The 14706-nt window shown below is 48.0% G+C and overlaps 1 protein-coding gene across 1 annotated transcript in view; it reads left to right on the forward strand.

Annotated features, from left to right (window-relative positions):
- The first annotated feature begins 924 nt into the window (after positions 1–924).
- Positions 925–14706, forward strand: part of SLC15A4 (solute carrier family 15 member 4) — a 29268-nt gene continuing 15486 nt past the window's right edge. The window contains exons 1-4 of the mRNA XM_061384529.1: positions 925–1525; positions 9377–9672; positions 13759–13927; positions 14349–14426. Of these exons, the coding sequence (XP_061240513.1) occupies positions 1001–1525; positions 9377–9672; positions 13759–13927; positions 14349–14426 (1068 nt within the window). The 5' untranslated portion in view covers positions 925–1000. The remainder of the gene's footprint in view (positions 1526–9376; positions 9673–13758; positions 13928–14348; positions 14427–14706) is intronic.

Genomic DNA, 14706 nt, shown 5'->3' on the forward strand with positions numbered 1-14706 from the left:
ATGCTGAGGACTGGTTCTGCAGGACACTCTTCAGTTCCACCACTGGTGCAGTGTCCCACGCGGTACCCGTGGCACTGTGACAGTGTCTCACATAGGTGCCCGGCGGTGGGGTGGGGAGGATGGGGGCGGGGGTGAAGCACGGTGACGAAAAAGACACACAAGAACCCTGCCGCCATAGAGTTCATAATTGTGGGGGCCACGTACAAGCTGGGGACAGAGGAATAAGCATAAAAACGTGGCGGAGAGTATGTGGAAACTAAAACAGGTTAATGGGATGGGCGTGGAATCCACTTTAGATGGACTGGTCAAGAAATGTTTACAAGGAGTCACCACTCCAGTTGAGGGCTGAAGGAAAACAGAAAGCCAGCCATGTGACAAGGAAATCGGCTCTGAGCTTGTTCTAAAGCAATGGCTCTCAGTGCCGACTACTTTGCACTCAGGGTTCATTTGGGAACATCTGGAGACAGCTTTGATTGTCACAACTGGGGAACAGAGTGGAATGGGCATTTAATGGAGACTAGAGGCCAGAGATGCCATTACTCATCCTACAACGCACAGGACAAACCGCCAAAAGAACTATCTGCTCCCAGAGTCAACAGAGACAAGATAGACAACATTCCAGGGCCGGGAAGCCGGCGCGAGTGCGGGGCCAGCCTGAGTACACTGCCTGGAGGGCAAGGAAAGGCTGAGATCACTGCAAGAAATCTGGGAACCTGCGAGCGCGAGACTCTGATTTTTACTTTTAAAACCCTCTCTACAGTCACGCCCCCGCCCTCTCGCACAACAGCTGGCGGAAGCCGGGCCACCTCCCGGGCAGACTTCCGGGGCGCGACCGGAAGTCCAAGCGGCATTCGCGGCAGGCTCGCCCTATGGGGACGCTCGTGGGGCGGGCCGAAGAGGCTGGCGGGACAGGTCTCGCGAGAAGGGCGGCGGGGACGGCGGTGGCAGAGCCGGGCAGAAGCCGGCAGAGCGGCCCGGGGGGCGGCGCGCGAGTGGGCGCATGGAGGGCGCTGGCGACGAGAGGGCGCCGCTGCTGGGCGCGCGGCGGACGGCGTTCGCGGGCCGGCGCGCGGCGTGCGCGGCCGTGCTGCTGACGGAGCTGCTGGAGCGCGCCGCCTTCTACGGCGTCACGGCCAACCTGGTGCTGTTCCTCAACGGCACGGCGTTCGGCTGGGAGGGCGCGGAGGCCAGCCAGGCGCTGCTGCTCTTCATGGGCCTCACCTACTTGGTGTCGCCGTTCGGGGGCTGGCTGGCCGATGCGCGGCTCGGCCGGGCGCGCGCCATCCTGCTCAGCCTGGCGCTCTACTTGCTCGGCATGCTGGCCTTCCCGCTGCTGGCCGCGCCCGCCACGCGCTCGGCGCTCTGCGGGGCCCCCGGCCCTACGAACGTCCGCAATTGCTCGGCGCCGCCGTGTACCGACACACCCACTCGCTACTGCGCTCCCGCAGTGCTTTCCGCGCTCGCGCTAGTGGGCCTGGGCGTGGGCGCGGTCAAGGCCAACATCACGCCCTTTGGCGCAGACCAGGTGAGGGGTCCGCAGGTGCGAGGCGAGGGGGCGGGATTGGCTGCGGACCCGGTAATCCAGGTTATCACCCGGGCTGCCTGAGGTGGACGCTAGCGAGCGGAGCTGCAAACTCGGGGGGCCACCTTCCAACAAAGGGGCCTTTGGAGTTGATTCCCGGGGGCGGGGACAGAGGCGTTTCGGTACTAGGCATCCGCAAGTGCAAAGGCCCTGGGGCCAGAATAGAGGGTTGCTCTGGTTGTCATAGCAGCTGCAGTGGCTTGTTGTTGCAGCACGGAACACATCAGAACACGTATTGTGTACAACACCTACAACACGTACACGTATTGTACGCCTTAAACTTACAGAAGGTTGTCGACAAGTATGTCTCAAACAGAAAAGAAATGGGAGCAGAGGTGGCAGGTAGGGGCTTCGTGATGTGACGCTTTGTAAAGAGTTTGAGGTTTGTCTTGAATACAGTAGGAAGCCTTTTATGGGGTTTGAGCCGAGGGTAATGTGATCTGATTTACGTTTCAAAAATATTCAGTCTCTGTAGGGCAGGGGCCTGGCAGCTGTGGCCTGCCAGCCAAATCTGGTCTACTTCCTGTTTTTGGAGAGCCCGCAATTTAAGAATAAGAATGATTCTTAGGTGCTTTTTTTTCTTTTTTCTTTTTTCTTTGAAAAAAAGAAAGTTTGTGTGTGTGTGTGTTTGAGACAAATGAAACTGGCAGGAAACTCACATTTTAGCCTCCATAAATAAAGTTTTATTGGACCACAGACCTGCACCTACCTGGTCACCTATCAGCCATGCTGGGACTGCTTTCACAATAGGATAGCAGAATCAAGTAGTTGTGATGACAGACTGAATGTTAAAATGTAAGCTGTTTACACCCTGCCCCTTCACAGAAAAAGTTTGCAGTCTGGTATAGAGCTTCAGTTGTATGGAAGGTGCTGACACCAGGTAGATTAGGTAGGAGTCTATTGCACTGGCCAGGTGAGAAATTAGAGATTTGCATTAGGACGAGGGCAATGGACAAGGGATGAAGTGGTGGATTTAGGATGTTACGAAGGTGGTGGTTGTTGGTTAGTAACTAAGTTGTGTGTGACTCTTTTGCGACCACCCCCCCCCCCCCGCCCCCGCAATGGGCTGTAGCCCGCCTGGCTTCTTCTGTCCATGGGATTCTCCAGGCAAGAATACTGGGGCGGGTAGCCATTCCCTTCCCCAGGAAATCTTCCTGACCCAGGGATTGAACCCAGGTCTCCTGCATTGCATGCAGAGAGGGCGCCAGAATTGCTGGCTGATCTTATGCAACAGAGAAGGCAACTCCTAGGTTTCTGGGCCAAGTAGCCATGTGATTTCCAGTATTTACAGAGGGCCTACTGTGCATCAGGCCCTGTGCTGAGTACTTTGCCAGTTCATAGGATGCCTCTGTTGTTACTGTGCCCATTTTGCAGATAGAGAAATGAAGACTGAAGAGGTTATATCATTTGCCCAAAGTTACAGAGCTAGTACGTGACTGAGCCGGGCTGCAAGAACTTGCATCCTTTGAATCTGAACATCAGTCACACCTGTGAAAGGCTATTATGGTGAGGCGATTCCTTATAACAATGCTGGAGATAATAGTTGCCTAATGTCCTGAATTCCTAACCTCTTTCCTCCGCACCATGGTATGTGCTTTACATACCTGAACTCATTTGAATCTCTTATGAATCCTAGACCTATTTTTAAAATGAGGAAATGGAGGTGCAAAAAGATGTGTTTCTTTTGTTTTGTAGTGAGTGGCCACACCGTGCTTTAGGTGCAGGCTTGACTCCTTAATGTGTACTTTAGCTGAGATGGGCGTTCTGTGATGGTTCTGCCAGCCTTCAAGGCCAGGACTGGGAGTTCTTCATCTTCTGTTTTTGTTTTTTTTTTTAATTTATTTTATTTAGTCTTTTTTTTTGGCTATGTTGGGTCTTCATTGCTGCGCTCATGCGTTCTCTAGTTGCAGGGATTGGGGGCTGTACTCTTTGTTGTCCACAGGCTTCTCGTGGTGGCTTCTCTTACCGCGGAGTACACGCTCTAGGGCGCACTCGTGGTTGTGGTGCTCAGGCTTCAGCAGTGGCGTTAGCAGGCAGGTTGATAACCCCTGGACCACCAGGGACGTCGCTCCATCTCTAAAGACAAGGCCACAGGACTACAGTGCGTGCTGAGTGTGTAGGTTATGCCCCACTGTGCTGAGTGCTCTTCCTACACTGTCTTACATAAAACCCCGCAACAATTTATATCCCATAATTATCCCTGTTTTACAATAAACAGAGGCTTAGCAGGTTTGACCAGCCCTGGTCCACTGCAAGTGAGTGGGGAAGCTGGATTTAAACCCAGAAAGTCTGACTCAAAAATGACTGCTTTCCAGTAGATAATAGATAAGTGATCAATACTCCTTAAAAGAAAGAGTGGTCCCAAAGAAGTTCTCTAGAAGGCATGACAGAATTTGGACTCTTTTGATGTGTAATTAAATGTGGACATTAAAAAGAAATGTGCTGTTCTGCAAGAGAATTGACCCAATCTCTCTTTTTTTTTTTTTTGACCCAATCTCTTCTGACATGACACCGTCATGCAGAACAGATTCAGGGCGATCAAAGATTTGACCACCATACACAGCTTTGCGATTGTAGCCCACCTTCTTTAAAAGTCATTTATCAGGATGACTGGGATAACTTGGTTACAGACCACATAGTAGATAAAGTTGGAGAAGGCGATGGCACCCCACTCCGGTACTCTTGCCTGGAAAATCCCACGGACGGAGGAGCCTGGTAAGCTGCAGTCCATGGGGTCACTAGAGTCAGACATGGCTGAGTGACTTCACTTTCACTTTTCACTTTCCTGCATTGGAGAAGGAAATGGCAACCCACTCCAGTGTTCTTGCCTGGAGAATCCCGGGCACGGGGGAGCCTGGTGGGCTGCCATCTGTGGGGTCACACAGAGTCAGACACGACTGAGGCGACTTAGCAGCAGCAGTAGATAAAGTTGCATTGATGTTAATTTCTTAGATGATGGTTTGAGGTCTTGTAGAAGAACAGCCTTATTTTTAGGAGATTCGTGATGAAATCTTTGGGGTGAAATATGATGCTGCAACTTAATAGTTCAGCCAAAAGAGTATTTTGTATATGTACAGAAAAAGAACTAAGGATGTAGATGAAAGCTATGGGTGTGTATGGTTTACTGTTCTTCCAACTTTTCTGTATGTTTAAAAATTTTTTAAACTGAAGAAGAATCTGCCTGCCAAGCAGGAGACCCAGGTTTGAACCCTGGGTTGGGAAGATTCCCTGGAGAAGGAAATAGCACCCCACTCCACTATTCTTTCTGGGAAATCCCGTGGACAGAGAAACCTGGTGGGCTACAGTCCATGGGTTCGCAGGAGTCAGATACAACTTAGCAGCTAAATAGCAGCAGCAGCAAGGAGATGGCCATCAACTGATGGATGGACATATGCGGAATATACTTCAACAGTAAAAAAGAGATGAAGTACTTGCTTCAGTGTGGATAAACCTTGAAACCATCATGCCGTTGAAAGATGCAAGGCACCAAACACCACATATCATAGGATTCCATCTATATGAAATGTCCAGAATAGACAGCTCCATAAAGACTTAAGAGATGAGTGGTTGCCGGAGTCAGGAAACAGGGGAGGGGAAGCCCCTGTGAACAGAACCAGGTTTCTTGCTGGTGTGATGAGAAGGTAGAATTGGAAAGCGGTGGTGGTTGGACATCTGTGAAGACTGAAAAAGACTGAGTGGTACATTTCAAAAGGGTGAATTTTATAGTGTGAGAATTGTATCTCAGTGGAAACGAAAATGTTAGTACCTTCAGCTGGAGTGCCTGCTGTGTGCCAGGTGCTGGCTGGTTGAAGGGGATTTCAGAAGTCTCCCCTCCCTCCCCTGCAGGTGCAGGGAGGTATGGCCAGGAGCCTGCTCTCTGGGCATGAAGCCTGTAATCTGTTCTTCAGGAGGAGCTAGTTTGGCATCTCCTGGCCTGTCTGAGTTTGAAGAAATCTATTTGTATTTTTAAGGATTTTTTTTTTTTTTAATCTTGGCCGTGCCCTGCAGCTTGCTGGATCTCAGTTCTCTTACCAGAGATTGAACCTGGGCCACTGCACACTGCCGGATCCTCACCACTAGACCACCAGGGAGCTCCCAGGAGCTTTTTTGTTTAATTGAAATATGATTGATTCACAATGTTGTGTTAGTTTCAGGTATACAGCAAAGTGATTTGGTTATACATTTATCAGATCAGATCAGATCAGTCGCTCAGTCGTGTCCGACTCTTTGCGACCCCATGAATCGCAGCACGCCAGGCCTCCCTGTCCATCACCAACTCCCGGAGTTCACTGAGACTCACGTCCATCGAGTCTGTGATGCCATCCAGCCATCTCATCCTCTGTCATCCCCTTCTCCTCCTGCCCCCAATCCCTCCCAGCATCAGAGTCTTTTCCAATGAGTCAATATCCTTTTTCTGTTTCTTTTCCACTATAGTCCATTACAAGGTATTGAATATAGTTCCCTGTGCTATACAGTAGAACCTTGTTGTTTTTCTGTCTTATATATAGTAGTGTGTATCTGTTAATCCCAAATTCCTAGTTTATGCCACCCCCAACTTTTCCCGTGGTAGCCGTAAGATTGTTTTCTATATGTCTGTGAGTCTGTTTCTGCTTTATGAATAAATTCATTTGTCTGCATATAAGTGATATCATGTAGCATTTGTCTTCCTCTGCCTGACTGACTTCACTTAGTGTGATTGTCTCCAGGCCTATCCATGTAGCCGCACATGGGATTATTTCATTCTTCTCTGTGGCCGAGTGGTATGCAGAAGGTACCTTTTAGGCTTCTCTATCACTCACGCCTTTGTGACAGGGCTTCTGGGAAGCAGTCTGAGGGAGAGATGAATGGGCCCAGGCTGTGCAGCTCTGAGGAGGAGGCCTTGGCTGGCTTTGGAATGAAGACTTAAACCACAGAGTCCAGGGGCGATGCTGATCTGAATTCTGTCAGCCCCACCTTTCCCCCAGTGCTTAACCTTTCTCAGAGGTCACAATCATTCTTAATGGATGGATCTTGTATTTGAAATTGCAGACTGAAAGAACTTATTTTACAACGAGAGCAAAGCTACATTTCACCTAGAGGAAAGAAAAGTTGCACTCGTGTGTATTTAAAGGAATTTTTCCACATCAGCCTACTATTTGACTCACTGCACAGGATCCTGTTCTTCCAGCTGCTCTTTGAGTTGCAGCAGTGGTGTCTTTTGACCAGTCACATGATGGTCTTGTTTGCCCTTGATCTGGTGGGGCAGGAAGCGAGGGTACAGATGGTGATGTAATGTGACTGACGTGAATTGAGGGTGTCAGTCCAGGGCACGGAGGCATGTGATCTGTAGTTTACAAGGGCAGCTTCCCATTTGTTCCAGAAAATTACTGGTATGTGGTTATTTAGGGCTTTAGTAATAGGCTTAGGTTTTTAAAGTAATTTGGGTGCATTACACTTGGAAGTTCAAATAAGTTGATTGCCAAGTTCACCCGGATGTGCGCAGCGCCTCTATAGACAGTGGGAAGGGCCCTGATATATTTCAGTTAATGCATAAGTTGTCTGTGTTAATTTTCGATATTTTGTTTACTGGCCCTCTTCCCTTTTAAGTTTGCTCCCTACCCTAATTACTTGTTTTCTTATCTTTAGTTATATTTTCTCTGTAGCCATTGGCCTGCTTACAATTTTTTCTTCCCTCTGGTTTGTTCCCAGGAGATCACGAGTATTTGAGTCCATTTTAGTGACATGGTAACCCACTCCAGTGTTCTTGCCTGGAGAATCCCAGGGACGGGGGAGCCTGATGGGCTGCCGTCTATGGGGTCACACAGAGTCGGACATGACTGAAGTGACTAAGCAGCAAGGGGACCTCCTTGGTACTCCTGGGGTTAGGACTCGCCTCTGCTGCAGGGGCATGGGTTCAGCCCCTGGTTGGGGAACTAAGATTCCAGAAGACACATGGCACAGCCTAAATAAACAAACAAATGCATTGTGTCCTCAGGGGGAGCTGTCTTTCTTAGAAACATAAGACATCCTGCATACAAATCATGTATTCACTCATTAGTCTTGCCATCATTTGTTCTTGGATCTCTGTTCATTTCTGACGTGGAAGGGAGTCAAGTTTAAGCTCATTCTGATAACATGAGGTTTGTTTAAAAACTCAGATTTTCAGTTTTAGACGGTGATTACCACATAATTACTTCACGCATATTACTTATTACCATGTTGTTGCTGTTCAGGCATTAAGTTGTATCTGACTCTTTTGCGACTCCAGCATATTTCATCATGTTGGATTAAAATTTTTTGGAGGGATACATGATTCTGATTCTGTATTTACACCTGTACTTTGATCTTAAAAAATAGAAGTTAAAATGTCATATCACATAATATGGCTGCTAAAAAGATGGTTTTTGTGCATCATAACTGGTTGTTTAAGCCCCCAGTGAGAACCTCCTTTCTTACTTAGATTACTCTGTGGATCAGAATTCAGATCTGTTACTGGACCAGAAATTTCTCCAACCTTTTCATAACCTGTAATGTAAGGACAAGACAACAGAGGTTCCCGAGACAGCAACACCCGGCAGTCTTTGTACACAATCCAGCATCAGCCTTTAAACCAGGAGGTTTGTTAAAACATTTTATGAGATGAAACTGGCTAGAAATGACTGGCTCAAGCACATTCTCGGGGTGTCACGTAGATGTGAAAAGCTATCTTCGGGGAGGGATGTTACAGGGTGCCCATGCCCACCCAGACTGTCTTGTCTGCACCAGGACAGGCCCCCACTGGGTAGGTCTTGAGGAAGGTGCTTGTGTAACCTGGTACTTCTGTTTGTCTATGTTCAGGAAGTCAGTGATCTTTGAACCTTTAAGGAATCCTGTTCTTATCAGAACTTCTTTTGATTCCCCGAGAGGTTTTCTGGTCTGAAAACAGCACGTGGTTTTAGTTGCACTCTCTAATTTTCCTCTGGTTCCAGATGTATCAAGGCTTGGAGCTATATGGCTTTGAGTAGAAGTCCTCTGGAAAGTTGTTTAAAACGCAGACTCCTGGGCCCCAACCCCAGAGATGATGAGTGTCTGGTCCTGGATAATAATAGGTCCTGTGAATCTGTATTTTTAAGGAGCATTCCTGGCATTCCCAAAGCACGTGGTCCCTGGGAGTTACTTTGAGAAATGCTGTAGGATTTGTTGAATTTAAGTATATATAAGAAATCTGTAATAATTGAAAGTATAAAACACATTTTTTGTCAAGGGACCCTTGAGCTTATCTGTAAACACCGTTTGATTGTGCTGCTGTTTTTCCCTTTTTTTTTGGCCGTGGCTTGTGGGACCTTAGTTCCCCAAAGAGGAATTGAACCTGGGCCCCAGAAGTGAAAGCACCAGGTCCTAACCACTGGTCTGCCAGGGAGTTCCCACATGCTGCATTTCTTAAAGACTGTGATGACAGCAGTAATTGATAGAAAGCTGTATCAATGTATCATACTATTTTATATATATGTATAAAGTGGGTTTCCCATGTAACGCTAATGGTAAAGAATCTTCTGCCAGTGCAGGAGATGCAAGAGACCTGGGTTCGATCCCTGGGTTGGGCAGATCCCCTGGGGGAGGAAATGGCAACCCACTCCAGTATTGTCTGGAGAATCCCATGGACAAGGGAGCCTGGCAGGCTACAGTTGATGGGGTCACAAAGAATGACACGACTGAGGGCACACACACACACACACATACACATACATAAAACAATGTATAAAAAACATCATATATGTTTTTCGTCCTTGAAGGTGATCACACGGGTTTAAGTCTTTTTCTTCCCTGTTATTTTAGGTTAAGGATCGGGGTCCAGAAGCCACGCGAAGATTTTTTAATTGGTTTTATTGGAGCATTAATCTGGGAGCAATCGTCTCGCTGGGGGGCATTGCCTACATCCAGCAGAACGTGAGCTTTGTCACCGGCTACGCCATCCCCGCTGTCTGCATCGGTGTCGCTTTCGTGGTCTTCCTGTGCGGCCAGACCTTCTTCATCACCAAGCCGCCCGACGGCAGTGCCTTCACCGACATGTTCAGGATACTGGTATATTCCTGCCGCCCCCAGAAGCGCATCAGGGAGCACAGTCCTAGCGGGTGAGCGGCTTTATTCTCATCATAGGCTGCTCCACGTGACTTATTAACCACTCTAAAATAAAGTGCTCGCTTCTGTCTGTCCTGTGCTCACCGTTGAGGGGGTCATGGGGTGGGAGTTGAAATGTCTCACGGCAGCGCCAGGAGTGTGAAGTGTCTCCATCTCCATCTTAAAGATGAGCCAGCGGCCTCCCTCCTTCCCCGGCTCGCGCTTTTTCATTTCTAACCTGCACTTTGACCCTCCTCTCACTGCTGATGTAGATGGAGGCCCCGGACTGCTTAGCTGTATAAAGAGGATAAAGACAGAGGCTTGCCGAGGGCATTGAAGAGACAGTGTTAAACTTGATACATTTCTCTTTATTTTAAAAGGCCTGGACAGTCCTTTGGCTCAGAAACCGAGCAGTTGCTTAGTTTGTAGGTGTAGGCTCCTTAAGCAGTGAGCCGCTGCCTCCCACTTCAGGGCCAGCAGCTGAGCAGGTCAGCGCGGGCCATCCTCCAGTGGTCACGTCAGCCGCTCTCTGTGGACAGGATAGCAGAATTAAGATGCTCGTAGGGTAAAGCCGTCGTCCCGTTAACACGGGACTTCCCAGGTGGAGCACTGTCTGCCCACGACCTGAGGTTTTAAAGCCAAAAGTCCCGGGTCTCAGGGAATCCCGGGCAAGCTCTGGCGGAAGGTCGGTCACCCTAGTTGCAGAGTAGTGAAGAAAAGTCCAGAACTTAGCTCACAGAAAGACCTCAGAAATTTTTGGTGTTACTTTTGACATGTAAATTAACGTGTATTAAAAGACTTCCCTTTTGCCTGTACTATTCTGGGAATTATGACAGATTTATTCTGTCAGGTAACCACAGTCAGAACGTAGAATATATCCATCACCTCAGAAAAGTCCTCGGGACCATTTGGAGTTGAGCCTCTTAGGGAGTATTTTGATCAAGACAGGGGCACTGAGATGGGTGCTCAGTCCCCGAGGAGCCTCCTGCCCCTCTGCAAGGAGGGCCCCCGTTGCAAGAACGTTCTGCAGACTGACCCGCGACTGTCTGCCTCCTCGTGGCTTGTCTCCCTGTATCCTGTTTATGTCCTTGGAGCCGTCACAGATGTCTCATGTTCCTCCCACGTGGTGGATCCCACAGCCCTGCCCCTTCGCTCCCGGCTCATGCCTCTGGTTGCTTTATCTGTCCCCAGGCGGGGCTCCACAGACTCCTAAGTGCATTCAATGTCGCATTCAGACTCACAGTTCAGAGCAGCTGGTGGTGCGACCACACTGAAGAATTTTTAGTGATTGAAGCCCCGCTGCCTCTGCAGCTGGCAGCAGTGCTTTACTGGGGCCTCATTTTAATTCAGCAAAAGCGTGATTTCAGATCCCAGATGTTTAGCCTACAGATTAAGTACCCACTAGCAAAATGTGTCATTAAAGTTTCAGAGTGTCTTTCTGGGTGGTACCTGGTACACCTGTGCAAGAGGACACACTTGCTTTGTAGACATGTGGGTTTTGATGCACAAATGGCGTGGTAAAGACTACTGGGACTGGGGAATCTATTTTCCCTTTATGTTGGTTTTTGAAGTCTTCCTTGGCACAATTCAAAGAGGACCAGCTTGCAGAGAAGTTGATGGTCTGGCAAATTCTCTTGACAGTACTCTCCTTATGCACGGGTTGGGGCTGTCTGATCTTGGGCAGGTCAGTGACCTTGCAGAGCCTTCTTTTCCTTCTTGTGCAGTTGGAGAGGTCCCCTCTCATAGGATCATTGTGAGGCCTAGTAAGCTGATAAGAGGCCAGTCAGTGGTAATTAATTGATGAGGATGCTTTTGCAGAATGTCGCTCTAGAAGCGAAGGAAGCACTGCATCACCCAGCATTCCCTTATTTATGGGGCCGATTTCATCTGGCCCAATCCCAGTCTCTTTCTGCCCTAGGTGGTCTCTGTTTTGTTTTTGTTTTCTTTTGCGGGGGAGGGAGGGGTCTCTGTTTTGAAGATGTTTTAATGCTGTTTTAGATGTGAAATCCATGCCTGTCAGTTCAGTTCATCAGTGAGTGGAGACAGTGCCACACCCTTTGTGAGAGACTTAACCTCTGTGAGTTGAGGATCTGAGAGGTGATGGCCCCACCTCCTCCTGGGAGAGGGTGCACAGCTGCACACACAGCCTCAGCCAGGGCTCTCGGGGAGCACTTGTCTGTGTGCCTTGTCGTTTGTGACTTGTGGCTCCATGTTGGACCCTTGTATGTTACAGAATAATAACACTAACAATGTGTGTGACGTGGACAAAGTTTTAGATGTGTAGTGACTTAAAATAGTTTTTAAAATACTTTAATGATATGAAAACATAAGCATTATAGCCAGCAACCTGTGTGCATGACTCTGTGTGTGAAGTGAATTTGCTGTTTGACATTTGAATGTATTTAGAGAAGCATTGGCCGTATGATGTGTAATCACTGATAGAATCTATATTAGGTTTACAGGGACTTTACGTCTTTGGCCAAAAAAAAAAGGAGAAGCTGTAAAGTTTTTCAAATGTATGAATAATAGTATGTTTGGAATTTAGTGTTTTCACATTAAGTGTATTTTTCTAAGTATTTTTCCCCATTGGACTCAGCTTCATAAGGACAGGAGATGTATCTTTTTTTATTTATGTGTGTTTCCTCAGCACTCAGTTAGAAACAGAATGAGGCATATAGCAGGTGCTCAATAAATGTCTGTTGCATTTACTTTTTCTGTCCAAAACTTGGTTTAAATTTTATAGTTTTCAATTTTTCCCTGCTCAGAAAGGTCAGGTTTAAAATGTCAATGTTAAAAGACAAAAATTATTCACAGTACTTGGTGACTCAGTCAAATGGGTCAGGAGTTTATAAACTAGAAAGCTGACAGCTACCATTTATATCCAAGTCCCAGAATTGCAAGCATTCTTAATGGTAATTTATTTCTGGTTTTAGAGAAGGGTGTGCAATTAAAACTTTTTTTTTTTCCCTCCTATTTTACCACAAAGGGCCTTAGAGCGTGTTTCTCTGTTAAGAGTGTTTTGGGTCGGGAAAGGCCTTGGAGTTACCCCTGAGACCTGGGACCTGTGCATGTTATAGATAGTAAGGCAGGCCAGGGTGAGTGAGTGGGCAGGGCTGCCAGCACCAGAGCCAGGACCGGAAGGCCTCCTGGTACCAGAGCCAGCCGAGAGCTCTGGACTGGGACCGTCGGGCCCGAGCATGGAGGGGAGGCCCAAGGGCGGGAGCAGAGGGACAGGCGGCCCTACAGTGATCTGGACCTCAGGTTCTACAGCCAGGACCGCCTGGGGTCAGATCCCAGCCCTGGGATCCCAGTTCTCTGGGTGTGTTGCCCTGGGCACATTTCTTACCTGCTCTGTGCCCTGACTTCCTCCTCCTTGCGGCGGGGGAGGGGGGTGCTAGTAAGAGTGTCCTGGTGCCTGACAGGGTGGTGATCAGGGCCCACCAGTGGGCACTCTGTCATCTTCCCCCAAGTGACACCGTCAGGTTATCATCAGGAGCATCACCCACTCCCCTTCTCGGCTCTTCCTTAAGTGAAGAGCTGATGTCTTCTCTGCTGTAACAGAGCCCTCCCTCCCAGTCACACCAGTGTGACTGCAATACAATAAACCAACTTGGTTTTGTAACAGAGTTTAGTGTTGGTCATCGAGTCTTGACAGTTGATAAATAGCCTAATTTAAGGTCCAAACAATCCAGGACAGTCGTCTTTTCAAATGCTCACCCGGTGATGTAGCTGATGTAGGTGTCACCAGCTTCAGGTGAAGCTGCAGGCTTCCTCCACACCGCAGGACCAATGGCCAGTGTGACAACACTGGGGATGAGGTCGGCCACCTTCCAGACAGCGCTGGGTGATCCCACCGTGATGGTGGCCAGCGTCACACTCTGGCTAGGAAGTGCTTCCATCTGCTGATTCCGGACGTCTCCCTCTTTTGAGGAGTAGTCTGGGTGGCCACATTGGGTGGGGGACAATTAGTAGGTAACGGAAGGGGGTTTGAGCAGATTCAGTGCAGCAAGCTCATTTCCTATCCCCAAACCTAATTTGTTACCAAATAACTGATTTCTGGGGGTGGAAGAAAACTAATTCCTTCATTTTATTTCCCAAAGTGAAGGCATTGGAGTCTTTCAGCAATCTTCTAAACACAGTCTGTTTGATTCATGTAAGATGTCTCGAGGAGGGCCATTCCCAGAAGATAAAGTGGAAGATGTGAAAGCTCTTGTCAAGATTGTCCCTGTTTTCTTGGCTTTGATACCTTACTGGACAGTGTATTTTCAAGTGAGTTTTATATTCAGGTCTCATTTCCTCTCTTTCCCCCACCGTGAACACTGCCCCAGCACTCAAGTTCCTGGGTTCCCTGCTTTCTTTGCCATAAGTCTCCAGGATCTTGGAATCTTGATGTTAGTTATGGACTCATTTTTGTGGACTTAAATGTTTTGAAAACCTTTTTTAAAATGAAGCTAAGAATGGGCATACCTCTGTTTTTCCAGGCCCCACCTTTTAATTTCTCACTGGGGTAGTCGTTACTTCTTTTTCAAAGTTCATCTCCAGACGACCTTTATGGTGGCCAAGAGACTGACCTGCCTGTTTGCCAACCTGACCTTTTCAAGTCTCATCACAGAGTAGTCTGGGGGAGGGGCGGCTCTCTGCAGGTCTGTGACAGCCGTGCACATGTAATGACACTGCTTTTTACACCCAGATGCAGACGACGTATGTTTTACAGAGTCTTCATTTGAAGATTCCAGAAATTTCCAGTATTACAACCAATCCTCATACGGTGAGAACAATTGAAATGATGTGAAAATTGTCATTGGGGGTTTACGTGACAAATGAATTTCTTCTGCCAATCACAGATACTTTGTAAATGATATAGGTAGCTTGAACTAAACATGTTCCTATTGAAATGGAATTTTTACTCTGTTTTTTACTCAGTTACTTCTGAAACTGTCTTTCCGTTGGTTATGTCCTTTACTAGATTAAATTGACTTTGTGGTGGTTATTCAGTCATTAAATCGTGTCCGACTCTTGCGACCCCATGGACTGTAGCTTGCCAGGCT

This window comes from Bos javanicus, chromosome 17 (genome assembly GCF_032452875.1).
Source record: "Bos javanicus breed banteng chromosome 17, ARS-OSU_banteng_1.0, whole genome shotgun sequence".
NCBI classification, from domain to species: domain Eukaryota; kingdom Metazoa; phylum Chordata; class Mammalia; order Artiodactyla; family Bovidae; genus Bos; species Bos javanicus.